A 17,231-nucleotide genomic window follows, 5' to 3' on the forward strand; every position below is an offset into this window, starting at 1 on the left:
CCCCCCCCCCCCCCTTCAGTTACTTTAAAGCAGCCATGGAAGGGCACATGGGTGGCTCAGTCAGTTAAATGTCTGACTCTTGATTTTGGCTCAGGTCATGGGTTCACGGTTGTGAGATCAATCCCTCTGTCGGGCTCAGTGCAGAGCACGGAGCCTGCTTGGGATTCTCTCACTCCCTCTCTCTCTGCCCCTCCCCTGCTCAGGCTCTTTTCCTCTATCTCTCAAAATAAATAAACTTTAAAGTAGCCATAGACAAAAAGTAGCAAAAGGTCAAGTTTTACTAAAAGGCTGAAATGAAAGCAGTTAAACAAAGTATGCAAGGATAACAACACATATATATTGGTAGAAGAGTAATAAAAACATCTAACGATTATTGAGTACTTGTACCAAGCACCATTCTAAGTGTTTTTATGTGGATTAATTCAATTAATCCTCATAGTCACCCAAATAGGACTATTACATTTATTAAACAGATGAGGAAACTAAAGCACAAAAATATTATTTTATTTAAGCTTTTTTTTTTTTTTAACGTTTATTTATTTTTGAGACAGAGAGAGACAGACTGTGAATAGGGGAGGGGCAGAGAGAGAGGGAGACACAGAATCCAAAACAGACTCCAGGCCCTGAGCTGTCAGCACAGAGCCCGACGCGGGTCTTGAACTCACGGACCGTGAGATCATGACCTGAGCCGAAGTCGGATGCTTAACCAACTGAGCCACCCAGGTGCCCCTATTTAAGCTTCTTAAGGTGATGGAGCTGGGAAATGGTGGAGTTGGGATGTGAAAATGTGTACTTCTTTTCCAAAATCCATGCACTTAACCTCCATACTGACATTGAAGGTCAAAGTAAAATAATAGGACAATATGGAAGTAACACATTACAGTCTTAAAGCATTAAATGTTGATATAAGAAAACATTATATGAAGATGTAAGTACCAACCTATAAAAGAACAGGTATACACAGCAAGTAGATAGACAAAATACTCATAAAGAAATATCAAAATGTGGATAATGACTCTTTCTCTCCCTTATATTTCCTAAAGTTTCAGCTTGGTTTTTTTTTTTTTTTTTTTTTAAAGAAAGAGAGAGAAAATGACAGGGTAGGGCAGAGAGAGAGGGAGAGAGAATCTTAAGCAGGCTCCACACTCAGCACAGAGACCAATGGGAGGCTCCATCTCATGACCCTGAGATCATGACCTGAGCCAAAATCACGAGTTGGATGCTTAAGTGACTGACCACCCAGGTACCCCAAGTTTTAGCTTTTTACAATGAACATTTAAGTATTCTTTTAATCAGAAGAAAAGCTATTTAAGGCAAAAAAAAAAATTTAAGGAAAGATACTTGTCATACATTTAATGCAGTGGTTCTATTTTATAGATTATAAGGTTAGTGGTATCAAATACAATGATGACAAAAGGTCCTCTCATGAAAATGGGAGGCTAGACATTAAAAGCAATACCCCAGATCCCAGGTCATGCACCTCAACCAAAAAACTGGGATGAATATATGCTAGTCAGTATAAATCTGATTTGACACTTACGAATATGACACATTTCTCTGTGTGCAGATTTAGAATTGTTAAGAGACAGATTTCCATGGCCCAGTAGCCTCCTTAACTGAACACTGTTAAAGTCTTTCTCACAAACTCATTTGCCAGAGTAGCAGTTCTTGTAAATAACACAAGTAACAAAGACATAGTGTTGATCAAACTGTTGTTAAATGTGTTACTAATTCTTCTTAGCCTAATGAAATGATTACACAAAAATCAACTTTAACCTTTTCCCTTGCTTTTCTAGTGTGCTATATAATCCGATGATGTCATCAGGGTTGTTTCTGAGGCTTGCATTGTTTTTGCTCCTCTGCTTTTCAATGATTTTCTCCTTCCTTCCTTATTAGTCTTAAGAACAATACGTTTTATTCCTTGTGTCCAAAGTTAACTATTTCACCTACCCCCATTTTCCACTGCTTCTGCTGGGATAGAATTCCTTTAAGAAGAAATCCTTTACCTTAAAATAGGTTTTCCTACCTTGAAAAACTCACCAGAAACTTTACCCTAGTGTGTCAATGATTTTTTTCCCCAATGTACAAGTACAAAGATTATGATTTCTAGGCTATAAACACCTTGAGACCAGGGACTAAGTGTGGTAATTCTTTTATATTAGTCAGTACAGTTCTGAGAATGAAGAGAATGTACAATAAACATTGACTTATTTCTCAAATTAAACTATCAGCTTACAAATTTAATAAAAACTTTAGGAATCAGGGGACGCCTGGGTGGCTCAGTTGGTTAAGCGTCCGACTTTGGCGCAGGACATGATCTCACGGTTCGTGGGTTCGACCCTAGTGTTGGGCTCTGTGCTGACAGCTCAGAGCCTGGAGACTGCTTTGGATTCTGTGTCTCCCTCTCTCTCTGCCCCTCCCCTGCTCATGCTTTGTCTCAAAAATAAATAAAACATTAAAAAAACAAAAAAACAAAACTTTAGGAGTCAGTAGTCCTCTTGTCCTATTATTACCCTGTAAGGAAAAACGGTTTGATTTGGATATATCCAGAACTATTTGCATATACCCTGAACATCTGACTCAACAGCTATCAACAATGTGTTTTTCCTTCAAAAGACATCTCCCACATTTTTTGTCTAAATATAAACTCTCAGCACAAGTTTGATCCTAAGGCAACCTCTTTATGATGTCGAAGTAAAAATATCAAAATGTATTTCATTCTTATGATGAAAAAGAAAAGGTAATCTTGAGGGAGAGATCAAAATTATAAAACCACCACTGCCAATAACCAGGCAACTAATAAGATATGCTGTTAAACACACTAGTTGATTATCCCATTCTTTGGTGAGACAGGTTAGTAGCAGCTACTGAATTTAAACCAGTTGGAGGGAAGAAAATGTACATAGATGAGGAAGAAACGCTAACCACAAATTCTAAATTCTGTGATAACTTTTGATTATTAATATTAATATTCAAAAATAATCTTGTTATAAACAAAGTTTCAGTTTGTTCCTCTAATTTCTTTCTCAGTTTGTTCTTCTAATAGTAGGGGAGGAGTATAAGGCAGAGAAAGGATAATACAAAGGATACAGAAAAGTTGCTTCTAAGTAAAAGTTGTCTTTCCTCTCCCCTCTCTCCTATCTTCCTACATGAAAAAGAAAAATGACTGGCTCCTACACTTAAAACACTTTTGTGTTTACCATGAGAAAAAATATACTCACGATCGTATCTGGGGTAGGTCTGTTTCTATTTTGTGGCCTGTATTTCTAAAAATTTGTATAGCAGCTTCTGCTACCTTGTCATCTTCCATTCTGAGGCACTGTAACAGGGACTCATATGTCTCTGCAGAGTGGAACGAGGTAGGATGTGTGAAAGACAGAACCTGGAGGAATAGATGTAGCTTTAGAAGTACAGACAATGGTTTTCATTCAAAGAAGAAAATTATTTTCTACTATAAATACAATTCAAAATTATGGGCTGCATATGCTAGCTATACAGAATAAAGATTTTATTTCATAGTCTCCTTTGTAATTTGTTGTGTTTAATGACATGTGAAAAGAAATACTGTGCAGTAGACTCCTTATGAGAGTTGATATATAGCCTTTGCCCTATTTTCTTCTTTACCTCTTAGTCTGTTCTGAAACTGGGAATGCAGAAAATGTGGCTCTTTTTTTATGGACTGTGATACTGTGATGTAAACAAAATGTTAACACAGAGCTTTATTTCACTGGCAAAACGATAGTCTAAAAGGAATATTTTAAGTGAAATCCATCACAAAATTCCACTGGTCATAACTATAAACAAAGAAGCCATAACTGTGAACTTTTAGTCACGATTAAAAACATGTACATTATTACTCCTTTATTTATTACTCTAGAAGTCCCAGTCTATCCCTAAGGAATTTATAGCAAGTTGGACATGTCTACAAAATTTACTTTCCATGAAGTGGAAACGACTTAGTTAGCATAATATCAGAGATAAAGGCTACAAATGGAGAGGTGTGGGTAGGGGATGGAGTATGTAATCTTCATTAACTTACTTAATAAGCATTTATTTAATGGGTTATAAAGTAAAGAGATGGTCTCATTCGGTGAGATTCTTGCTGATAATATTTAGATAGTATGTTGACATGTTAGTAATAGGGTTGATAATATAAAACCTTGTAAATTTTACTTACAGAAAAATGGAGAATCAAATTTGAAAAAATGAATCAAAACTATGAAAAATGCTTATCTTCAAGATTTTACTCTTAAAACTATTTAAAAATATCTCATCATTAAAAATACAAAATCTTTCCATGAAATTAAAGACCATTCCAATACAATCCCATCATCTCTTTTCTATCTAATGTCCATTGCACTGGTTTGTCTCTTCTCCCTCAGTTCATACATTATAGTTATCTAAATATCTCTTTCCTTCAATTTCCTCTTTACTCCATCTGATGAAAGCTCTGTTAAGTGCCATGCCATAATGAAAGCCAGAAGGAAAGACCCTGATAACACCTTTCTGCTCAAAGAACATTACCAATCTAAAACCAACCCTGTATCCCGTTATTCCCCAAAGCAATCCTTTTTTTTCAGTTAGGCTAGACTCCCAACAATCCCTAAAATATGCCAAGAATTATTCTCTTTCACGATGCTGTGTTACCTTAGATTAAGCCATATCTTGTCCACAAAGTTTTGCCTGATCTGCCTCTTACTAATTGCTCTATTTTCTGAATTCTTTGGAATATGAGTAGCAATTGTTTAAAAATTTCCTGATAAGACAGATACTGTCATATAATTCCTGTCAGCAGATGAAAGTTAAGACTAGATCATTTAGAACATACTGTTATAAGCACATGTTGTTAAATACAGGTATGCAAATGAGGAATGAAATAGCAAATCATCAAAACATGATTTTATAATGTAAAACAATTACATTATTGTAATGTGAAAGACATACATTTTTATAAAATATGATTTCTACTACAAATGTTTAATTTTTCAGTTTCCAATGAAATAAAGCCCAATCCTTGCATATCCTTAAGGGAATTGGAATTAAGACTGGAAATTCATGGAGACAGAATTATTTTAAAAGTACCTTAAGAAGTTCAAGTCCTGAACGAATAGCTGTATCTGGACTTACACCCTCCTCTTCATCATCTGCTGTTCCCTCTATTGATTTATTCATCAGTTTTACCAGTGCACTATTAAAATAAGAAAATCTAAATTAGCCACCTTAGTAGATCAGTAATTCCTAACTACATTGTGGTAGAACACATACAGAACCTAAACATTAGCTACAAGTACGTTCCTGGAGGAAAAAATTATTTTGTGACTTAAAAAAAAATGTTTATTTATTTTGAAAAAGAGACCTTGTGCGTGAGTGGGGGAGGGGTAGAGAGAGGAAGAGAGAGAATCCAATGGCTCCATCCCATGAACTGCTGAGAGCATTACCCAAGCCGAAATCAAGAGGAGAATGCTTAATGGACTGAGCCACCAGGCAACCCTATTTTGTGACTTTTTAAACTTTGCTCCCAACTTGACAGCTGAGATTTTTACTTTATCTACCCACAACCTTGCCGAAACTCCATGTACAACTCTACTGAAAAACAACAAGATTAAAATTAAATGATATGTACTGGAAAGATAATTTAACATTGATTTCTATATATAAAAAGATTGCTTACAACAATAGAAAAACAATAGATGGCAGTTGCTAAATGAAGAAATGACAATTCACTCAAAGTAAAAAACAAATGCATGGACAAAGGAGTTTAAATTAATCCTTGGTGATTAATTTACTGAATCAGTAATTCTATTCCTAAAGATTTAGAGAAAAGTTCATGAGAAGCATCATGTTATATTCATAAACAGATTCATCAATAAAAAAACACTTAATTGTCCAACATTATGGAATTAGTTTTTCAAACATACCTAACCACCACAAAACAGAACATTACCTGTGAATAAAAATCAGACTATGTAGCAACATGGTACTTTCAATTAATTAAATTAATTGTTTAATTAATAAGCAAGGTGAACGCTTTTTAAAAATGTTTCTTTATTCTTGAGAGACAGAGATGGAGTGCAAGTGGGGAAGGGGCACAGAGAGAGGGAGATACAGAGTCGGAAGCAGGCTCCAGGCTTTGAGCTAGCAGCACAGAGCTGGGCATGGGGTTAGAACTCATGAATTGTGAGATCATGACCTGAGCTGAAGTCGGACACGTGCCCGATAGAGCCATCCAGGCGCCCCTGATTTTATTTTTTAAAATGTTTATTTATTTATTTTCAGAGAGAGAGAGAGAGCGAGCGAGCGAGAGAGAGAGAGCGAGAGAGAGAGAGAGAGAGCAGGTGAGCGCGTGCACACACAGGAAGGGGCAGAAAGAGAGGGAAACAAAGAATCCCAAGCAGGCTCCATGCTCAGCATGGAGACTGACGTGGGACTCAAACTCACAAACTGTGAGATCATGACCTGAGCTGAAATCTAAAGTCGGAGGCTTAACTAACTGAGCCACCCAGGCGCCCCAACGTGGTATTATTTTAAGTAAAAACAAATATGATTTTTTTAAATCCTTAATTTAAATTTATTTTAAAGTTTTAATTAGTTAATATACAGTGCAATACTGGTTTTGGAAGCAGAATTCAGTGATTAATTACTTAAGGACAACACTCGGTGCTCATTACAACAAATGCCCTTTTTTTTTAAATTTTTGTTTCCCTTCCCTTATGTTTATCTGTTTTTTAATTTTTTAAAGAATTTTTAAATGTTTATTTAGTTTTTAGAGAAAGACAGAGTGTGAGCAGGAGAGGGACACAGAGAGAGGGAAACACACAATCTGAAGCAAGCCTCGGGCTCTGAGCTGTTAGCATAGAGCTGGACATGGGGCTTGAACTCACAAACTGTGAGATCATGACCTCAGCTGAAGTCGGGACGCTTAACTGACTGAGCCACCCAGGTGCCCCACAACAAATGCCCTTCTTAATACCCATCACCTACCTAGCCCATCCCCCCCACCCCCTCCATCAACCCTCGGTTTGCTCTCTATCGTTAGGGGTCTCTTGTGGTTTGTTTCCCTTTCTTCTTCTTTTTCTCCCCTTTCCCTATTTTCATTTGTTTTGTTTTTTAAATTCCACATATGAGTGAAATCATATGATATTTGTCTTTTTCTGACTGACTTATTTCACTTAGCATAAAATATTCTAGCTCCATCCATGTTGTTGCAATAGATGTGATTTTTGGTTTTGAGGCTGTTTCCTCATCAGTAAACTGAAAAAAAAACCAACAACCCTTATTTTGGGGGCATTAAATTATTACAGCAAATGACCTAATACATAGCAAATATTTAACAAATGGAAGTTAATCGTAACTGTTTCAGGTTAAAATTTTTCCCTTGGAAAAATACACATATTTTAGTCAAACTATTAAAAAATTTTAAGTATAAAATACATAAGGTACACAGATACATCTTCTATATAATTTAAACCACTTTTAGTACTTTTATTTCCCTTTTAACATCACAAGAATAATTTAAAAACTTCCTCAGTATCTTCAATTGATAAAAAAACATTTTTTTAGGGGCGCCTGGGTGGCGCAGTCGGTTGGGCGTCCGACTTCAGCCAGGTCACGATCTCGCACTCCGTGAGTTCGAGCCCCGCGTCAGGCTCTGGGCTGATGGCTCAGAGCCTGGAGCCTGTTTCCGATTCTGTGTCTCCCTCTCTCTCTGCCCCTCCCCCGTTCATGCTCTGTCTCTCTCTGTCCCAAAAATAAATAAATGTTGAAAAAAAAAAAAATTTAAAAAAAAAAAAACATTTTTTTAAAAAACAAATTAGGAGTGTATTAAACACTAGCTGGAAATATAATTTATGTATCATATAACTCACCTATTTAAAATGTATAATTCGGTGGTTTTTAGTTTATATTCACAGGGTTGTATAACCATTACCACAATCTAATTTTAGATTTCACCCCATTCCCCAAAAAATCCCTTTTCCAATAGGAGTCACTGCTGTTCACTCGTATCTCCTCTATTCCTAGTCATTTACTAACCTGCCTTCTGCTGCTACACATTTGCCTATTCTGAATATTTCACATAAATAGACTCATACAATATATACGTAGTCTTTTATGAGTGACTCCTTTCACCTAGCAAACTGTTCTTGAGGTTCATCCATGTTGTACTATGTATTAGTATTTCATTTACTTTAATCCTGAATAACCTTCTAGTATATGCATATAAGACAGTTTATCAGTTGATGGACATTTGAGTTTTTTTCTATTTTTTTTCAGCTATTATGAATAATGTTTCTGTAAATATTCATATCCAGGTATGGACATATATTTTCACTTCTCTTGGGCATATATTTGTGAGTGGAGTTGCTGGGTCATATAGTAACTCTGTTTTAACTTTTTTTTATATTTAAAGTTTATTTATTTTGAGAGAGAGAGAGAGAGAGTAAGCAGGGGAGGAGGCAGAGAGAGTGAGAGACAGAATCCCAAGCAGCCTCCATGTTGTCAGCACAAAGCACAATGTGGGGCTTGAACTCACAAACTGAGATCATGACCTGAGCTGAGATCATGAGTTGGACACTTCACCGACTGAGTCACCCAGGCACCACAAATGTTTATTTTTGAGAGAGAAAGAGCACAAGTGTGCATGAGTGGGGCAATGTGCACAAGGTGGGCAAGGGCAGACAGAGAGGGGGACAGAAGATCTGAAGTGGGCTCAGCAGTGACAGCACAGAGCCTGATGCGGGGTTCAAACTCACAAACTGAGAGATCACAACATGAGCCAAAGTCACACGCTTAACTGACTAAACCACCTAGGCACCCCTCTATGTTTGAACTTACTGAGCAGCTGCCAAACTGTTTTCCAAAGCAGCTTCATCATTTTATATTCCCACCAGCAATATATGAGGGTAACAATTTTTTGACATCTTCTCCCACTCATCTTTTTTATTATAGCCATACCAGTGGGTATAAAGTGGTATTTCATTGTGAATATATATACATATATATATATATATACATATATATATATATATATATATGTATATATATATATATATGTATATATATGTATATATATAAATATTCCCATCTCCACAAAAAATTGCCTTATGCTCCGTGTGGTCAATCTCCTTTTTCCACACTGGCAATCACTGACCTGGTTTCTGTCACTATAATTTTACCTTTTCTAGAATTTCACGTATTTTGCGTCTGACATCTTTTATGTGACATAATTCTCTTGAGATTTCTCTACATTGTTGCATAGAATCAATAGTTTGTTCCTTTCTATTGCTGAGAAGTATTACATTGTATGGATTTATCACAGTATGTTTATCTAATTACCAACAGATGAACTTTAGAGTATTTCTAGTTTAAAGATATAAATAAAGCTGCTACAAGCAATTAACTTGAAGTCTTTATGGGAATTTAGGTATTCTTTTTTTGTAGGCAAATATCTAGTACTGTCATTCCTGAGTTGTATGGTAATATTATATGTATACTTAATGTTACAACAAACTATCTCCTGTATTACCAACACCTGGTTCAGTCTGAAATATCATCAATACTTGGTATGGACAGTATCTTTAATTTCAGCCATTCAAATGGGTATGTAGTGGTTTCTCACTGAAATTTGAATTTATATTTCCCTAATGAGTAATAATGTTGGTTGTCTTTTCCTGTGCTTATTTCCTATTTGTATATCTTACTTGGTGAAGTCTGTTCAAATCTGTCCCCTTTTTTTAAATTGGATCATTTATTGAGTAGGATGCTTAACTTAATGAGTTACCCAGGTGCTCCATCATTGTTTATGCTTTTTATGTCCTATTTAAGATATCTTGCTTACCCAGTATTTTGCTCTACAAGTTTTAGCTCTGACATATATTAAAAACAAAAGTTATTTCCAATTTGAGAAGAATATCTGAAGTATGCTTTCTATTTGGACGAAATCCTGTAAAATGATACACGAATTTAACAAGATTACAAATGTGTTTGAAAAAATTTATGAGTGTATCTAATTATTTTTAAGAGGTTATGCATGCATTTATTTAATAAGTATTTACTGACCACCTATTATCTGCCAAGTCTTAGGGTCTATCCTGGAAATACAGTGCAAAACAATACAGTGCATCATCTCTGCCTTCATTATAATGTGGGTGGATCATCATTATGAGTCAATAAGCTGTAAGAGACCCAAGTCTTAAAACCAGGACCGCAGTCCTTTCTCTTATAAAAGTATTTTCGTTTCTAAATTAGAGAAATAATACATACTCCATATGCTTCATAGGGGTATCATGAAGCAAAAGATTATCACTAATTCAAGTGTCTGTTCAAAATTGCTTGGGAAGTCTTCTATGTGTCTCTTTCTCTTTTAATTTGTATAACAACTGTTATAAATCTTCACTATTCTAACTCAGGTCTAAATTCTTCCACTGAGCAGACTACTTATATTACTTTTAACCTGACGGAGAATAAAGGAGGCCATGAGTGAAAACTAATTTTCTATACCCTATCTTCTAAATTCCTCTAATTTGTATCTATCATTTTTTCATATCATGGAGAAGATTTTCTTCTTTCTGCTCTTCTTCTTTAGGGATGTTACATTATAATTCTACCCCCCTTCCCCCATCTTCAGCCTCTCTTCTTTTCTATTAGCACCTCTCAAAGGTATTTAAATATTCAAAATTTCTTCATTAAAAACAACAAAAGACCCTTCCTCAGGCTTACTCTCTTTCCATTATCTAATTTTTCTCTTTAACATTTTATAGCTAAACTGTCCACAGTGGCTGTCCTACCTAAATTTACCTCCTAAAGCAGACTTTGGAAGTGTAACAAGTTATTTATCCCTTGGATTTTCTCCTATCTCAAGGCTGCAGAGTGGACCCTATTAGGATCCTGTTGAGCTAAGTCAATCACCTCTGGGCTTGAGCAGTCTTCTCTGCTCAATTTTTATCATTTTCTCTGTGTACCATGATGTGGATGTTGGGAAGGGCTATCTTATGCTCTTCTCAATCCTTGGTAAACTGGGCTTGCCCCTGATACTCCAAAGAAACTATCCTGGCCATAGTGACGCTTTTCCTTTTTCTAAATCCAATGGACGATTTTTAGTATCTATTTTACTTCCGGATAGCATCTGACCTCTCCAACTTTTAGTCCCTCTTTAGCTTCTGTGTTACCACTCTTTCCTGATTTTCCATTTAAAATTTTTTAAAAAATGTTTATCTATTCTTGAGAGAGAGACAGAGACAGAGTGTGAGCTGGGGAGGGTCAGAGAGAGAGGGAGACACAGAATCTGAAGCAGGCTCAGGGTTCTGAGCTGTCAGCACAGAGCCTGACGCGGGGCTCAAACTCACAAACTGTGAGATCATGACCCGAGTTGAAGTCGGACTCTTAACCAATTGAGCCACCCAGGTGCCCCTGATTTTCCACTTTTGACCATGCCTCCTTAAAAACAATTTTTTTTTTTTTAATTGAAGAATTGACATACAATCTTATATTAGTTTCAGGGGTAGAGGAGGGTGACTTGATATTTATAAATATGAAATGGTCACAATAAGTCTAGTTACTATCTGTCACCATACTATATTGTCAAATTTTTAAAAAATTTAATGAATTCCTTATCTTGTAGCCAACCTCTTAATTAATTTTCCTTAGGATTCAGTCTTCAACCTTTTTCTTTTAAAATTTTACCCTCTCCCTGAAGGTAAAATTTGACTCCTCTCTCCCACTATTACAATCACTACTTCACTTTCAACCACTATCTATGGATAAATAACTAACTGGAGCACACATATGTGTATTTGTATAAACACAAGTCTGGGGAAAATACACTAAAGAAAAATTGGTTATATTTAGGATGATTTTCTACTATCCTCATTCTTCCAAAATCCTTCATTATGGTTAAAGCACATACAACTTTCTAACTACTTCTTAATTGCCTTTGTTTTTGTCTATTTATTCTTCCTAGAATAGCTACTAAAGTTCATTTGGTAATTACTATGTGCGAGGCACTGTGCTAAGTGTTTTATATATCCATGTTATTTAAGCCTCTCAACAATTCCAGTTGTTATTTTATTGCTGTGTATTGTTATTGTATTGTAAATGTATTATTATCCTTATTTTAAAGGTGAGGAAATTAAAGCTCAGAGTAGCTTAAATAATCTACCCAAGGACACAGGGCTAGTGGCCTGTTCTTCTGCAATCTCCACCTGACTACTCTCCATAATTCCTACTGATCTTTCACTACCCATTTTATGTGTGATCTATTTCAGAACGTGCTCTAATAACAAATTCATCCCACACAATTTGGGTTAAATAACTATCCTTCCCTAGTTACCCAATGTATTTTACAAATTGCTCCATTAAATGTGTGTTAAATGAAGAAACAAACCCTCTATTCAAAATAGTCCATAAAGATTTGGTTACACAGAAAGAATATTATATGACATATTTCTCATTAAAATAAACTAGAATTTTGCATGAAAGTAGTCTCTCAGAAACCCTAACCATAAGTTGATTTCTCTGAGCTCAAACATGATGCTACTGAAAAAGCAGTGTTTGGTCTGTTAAGACTGGAGATCAACCACCAGCTTTACTATAATTTACTAAAGTAATGAAACCCTGTGAAGCCTCATGGAGACAAAGAGCAAATGCCATTATATGTATCTTTCAAAGTCAATACGCAAAGGCAGAGCACTATCTACATGTACTATATCCTGATTTACCCCATTAAAATCAAATGGCATAGAGCAAAGGACACTGACATCAAAAATAATAAATGTGTTGGTGGGAATATAAATATGTGGTATGGCCACTGTGGAAAATAGTAGGGCGGTTCCTCAAAAAATTAAAAACAGAAATATATGGTCCAGTAATTCCACTATTGGGTATTTACCCAAAGAAAATGAAAACACTAATTTGAAAAGATATATGCATCCCTATGTTTACTGCAGCATTTTTTATAATAGTCAAGACATGGAAGCAACCTAAGTGTCCAATGGCAGATGAACGGATAAAGATGTGGTATGTGTATGTATGTATGTATGTGTACACACAGGAATAATATGCGGCAATAAAAAGGGATGAGGTCTTGTCATTTGCAACCACATGGATGGACCTAGATGATATTATGCTAAATGAAATAAGTCAGAGAAAGACAAGTATGATTTATGATATTTTTGATTTACTCATGTAGAATGTAAAAAAACAAATGAATAAACAAACTAAAAGCAGAATCAGACCTATAAATACAGAGAACTGATGGCTGCAAGAGGGAAGGGGGATGGGCAAAAGGGGTGAAGAGGAGTGGAAGATATAGGCTTCGAGCTATGGAATACATCATCGGAATAAAAGGTACAGTGCAGGGGATATAATTAATGATATTGTAACAGCGCTGTATGGTGACAGATGATAGTTATATTTGTGGTGAGCCATAGCATATGGTATAGAGATGCCAAATCACTATGCTGTACACCTGAAACTAATTAACATTGTGTCTGAAATATACCCAAATAAAAAAAATTAAAACAGAGGTGCCTGGGTGGCTCAGTTGGTTAAGTGCCTGACTCTTTTTTTTTTTTTTTAATTTTTTTTTTCAACGTTTTTTTTATTTATTTTTGGGACAGAGAGAGACAGAGCATGAACGGGGGAGGGTCAGAGAGAGAGGGAGACACAGAATCGGAAACAGGCTCCAGGCTCCGAGCCATCAGCCCAGAGCCTGACGCGGGGCTCGAACTCACGGACCGCGAGATCGTGACCTGGCTGAAGTCGGACGCTTAACCGACTGCGCCACCCAGGCGCCCCAAGTGCCTGACTCTTGATCTCAGCTCAGGTCTTGACTCAGGATCGTGGATTCAAGCCCGGCACTGGGCTCTGCATTGGGTGAAAAGCCAATTAAAAAATAAATAAGTAAAAACAAAAAAATTAAAATAAAATTACTTCCATCCTTTGGAAAAATAAAATAAATCTAGGGTTTTTGTCATTACCCAGCTGTGAACAAACCACTTACTCTCTGAAAACCTTACTTTTCTAAGCTCCAACTCTTAATTTCAGCTCAGGTCATGATCTTGTGGTTGGTGAGTTCGAGCCCCATGTCAAGCTCTCTGCTGTCAGTGCAGAGCCCACTTCGGATCCTCTGTCCTCCTCTCTCTTTGCACCTACCCCACTCACTCACTCTCTCAAAAATAAACATTAAAAAAAAAGAGAAAAAGGTAGACAGACATTGCTGTTATAAGCTGAATTGTGTACCCCCAAATTAAATGTTGGAGTCTAATCTACAGTACCTGATAATGTGAGTATATTTGAAAGTAGGGTCTTAACACAGATAATTAAGGTAAAATGAGGTGAAATGTGTGAGCCATTATTCAATATAATTATTGTTCTTATAGGAAGGGAAGATTAGGACACAGATAAAGTAAGACCCTATAAGGAGACAGTGAGAGGAGGCCATCTGCAAGTCAAGAAGAGAGGCTTCAGAAGAAATCAAACTTGATGGCACCTTGATCTTTGACTTGTGGCCTCCAGAACTGTGAGAAAAATTAATTTCAGTTGTTAAAGTCACTCAGTCTGTGGTATTTTGTTATGGCAGCCCTAGAAAACCAATACAACTGGCATTTCAATACAACCAAAGCAGTAATTCACATACAGTGAAATAACTAATAGCTAGAATCAGGTCTCCTAATCCAAAGCTATTTAAAAAGAAAACCAATAAAGGTTGCCTGGGTGGCTCAGTTGGTTAAGCATCCGATTCTGGCTCAGGTCATGATCTCGTGGTTCGTGAGTTGGAGCCCCATGTTGGGCTCTGTGCTGACAGCTCGGAGCCTAGGGCTCCGCTTCAGATTCTGTGTCTCCCTCTTTCTCTCAAAAATAAATAAACATTAAAAAAGAGAGAGAGAGAGAGAGAGAGAACCAATAAAAACAAAAGAAAACAGAGAGAGAGAACCAGTAAGTACTATATAGTGACCCAATATGAAAAGGAAGATATACAGCTTGTCTACAGGAAAAATGATTAGTGCAAGGGAAAAGTATTCACAGAAGTTTACAACAGAAATCATCAGAAACAACTGAAATGCATGAAATTATGGAAAACACTTAATAAAAAACAATAGCTGTTAATGTCTATTGTGCCAGGCTTCTTAGTTTTTACGTTATCTCTAATTCTGACAATCATATGACAAGGAGATGTTATACACATATTAAAGTTAAAAATAAAATTAAGAATTCAGATAGATTACCAGGCTTCTTCAAAGACACAAACTGGTATGTAGCAGACACATGCTGTGACACCAGATTAGTCTAATGGCAACTTGTTCTCTTTTCAAAATACTATTCTGTTTTCACATATCTCAACTGAACAGTGATACAATACATACTACAGGAATGTTGTGTGGCCATCAAAATGGCTAAGAAAACTCAAAGACTGACTGACAGCCTATAGATTTAAAAATTTCTTCTTTTTCCATTTTTTGCGTTCTAGGGTTTTCTTTGATGAGCACAGATAGGCTAAAAATAAAACACAAGAACCCTAAAAAAATTAAAATCATTGAAGTAAGTCAAAGACTAGAAAATGAGTAAGCCCTTCTTTCAACTTGAATGATATATTAAAAAGGTATACAGGGAGACTTTTTAGGTTTTCTTAGGGACCCAGAATTTAAACTTACCACACTGTGGTTTCAGACCATATGCTATTTTTGAGTGAATAGATTTCCTGGCTTACCTTATGGCTTCTGAATCAATGTGCACAGGTGCAATTCTTTCCAACAGAAATTTGACCATCTCTAGAAAAGGGTTTGTTGGCTGCTTAGGATTTGCAAGTTTTCGAGCTATTTCTCTCTATAGAAGGGAAAGGGAAAGATTTTACCGTAAGTATGATTCACATTCATATTTTTCAAAATAAAAGTGACTATAGGTATCAAAAGCATTTAAAGATTCAAAACCAGCAGAATCTGCTTTAGACTTGACTAAATTTCTGCTTTAGACCCTGACTAGAATTATATACTCATTAGGTTATCACTGCAAAATCTGTACTGTGGAGGACAGAAAGGGGATAACATTGTGTGATTTATGCCTTTTATCCTATATTTCTCCCATGAAATTATTGCTTAGTAAACAATCTTTTTTAATGCTCTTTCAAAAAGTTAACAATTAATACTTTCATGGGTATCTTTTATTAGTTTATTTCATAATTTGACAGAATATTATGCTTTCAGTTAATGATTTGTCTTTTTAAAGAGGGGGAGATTCATAAGTACGTAATTATTTATAAAATTTTTAGTTCTGGAAAAACATAGGTGATTCCAAAGATGGTGGCATTACATCAAATAGTTCCTACAAAGAAAACATGTTATTGCTGGAGTTTCTAAAGAATATATTGGGACTTTATTAGAGAGCCTGATTCTCCCAAAGACAAGGTTAAATTCACAAAGTGCTGGGCACTGGGGGAAGAAGTTTAATCACAAATTTAATCAACACAATTTAATCAACATTTAATGAATATTTCTGCTGAATAAATATAAATTTTGGGTGAGAAGATAATGCATATTAAAAGTACATCCCAAACTATAAAGCAGTAACAAATAATAGTCACTTTATATGTTTTTTCATAAAAAACATAAAAAAATATATATTCAGGGGACAAGGGAAAAATGAAACAATTTCTACTATAATTTCAGTGATATCTTGACACAAGTTAATTTTATAAAGACAATATTAAATTGGATACCATCCATGTTTCTCATTAGAGTGTAAGTCTCGGGAAAACTTATTAGTCATTAAGAGATGCTTGATTTATTTTGCAAACTATAATTAAGTTAGCAAAACTTTAGCATTTGAGAAAATAAAAATAATTTAGTCAGTGTTCAGTCCTTACATACTTTGCTCTAACCCACAGGTATACATTTTAAATCTGAATTTAAGTACAGTTACTATATTTTGAAATCAAATTTGTTTTGTGCAGGTCTCCCCAAAAGGGGACTTTTTTTTTTTTTTTATCCTTAGCATAAAATTTAATTGCTTTAACCTAAAATAAAGTCAGTGATCATTTAATAACAAATAAGCCTACTGGAAAATTGCTAGGCAAGCTATACTAGTCAGTACCCTGGAATAGGTTACAAAAAAGAAAAAAAAAACTAGGCATTAAGAGAGACACTTATGGTACTAGAGACAAGCATAGAAAAAATAAAGGAAATGCTAAAGGGAAAAAGAATAATTCACAATTACATAAACCTAGTAATAATACCATATAA

At 35.5% G+C, this 17,231-nt stretch overlaps 1 protein-coding gene across 1 annotated transcript in view; it reads right to left on the minus strand.

Annotated features, from left to right (window-relative positions):
• The window catches only part of PDS5A (PDS5 cohesin associated factor A), a 136,580-nt gene that overhangs the window by 43,580 nt on the left and 75,769 nt on the right, over positions 1–17,231 (minus strand). The window contains exons 17-19 of the mRNA XM_049631903.1: positions 15,704–15,819; positions 5,083–5,188; positions 3,222–3,382 (exon numbers count right to left, since the gene is read on the minus strand). Of these exons, the coding sequence (XP_049487860.1) occupies positions 3,222–3,382; positions 5,083–5,188; positions 15,704–15,819 (383 nt within the window). The remainder of the gene's footprint in view (positions 1–3,221; positions 3,383–5,082; positions 5,189–15,703; positions 15,820–17,231) is intronic.

The sequence above is a fragment of the Panthera uncia genome, chromosome B1 (genome assembly GCF_023721935.1).
Source record: "Panthera uncia isolate 11264 chromosome B1, Puncia_PCG_1.0, whole genome shotgun sequence".
Lineage (NCBI taxonomy): Eukaryota > Metazoa > Chordata > Mammalia > Carnivora > Felidae > Panthera > Panthera uncia.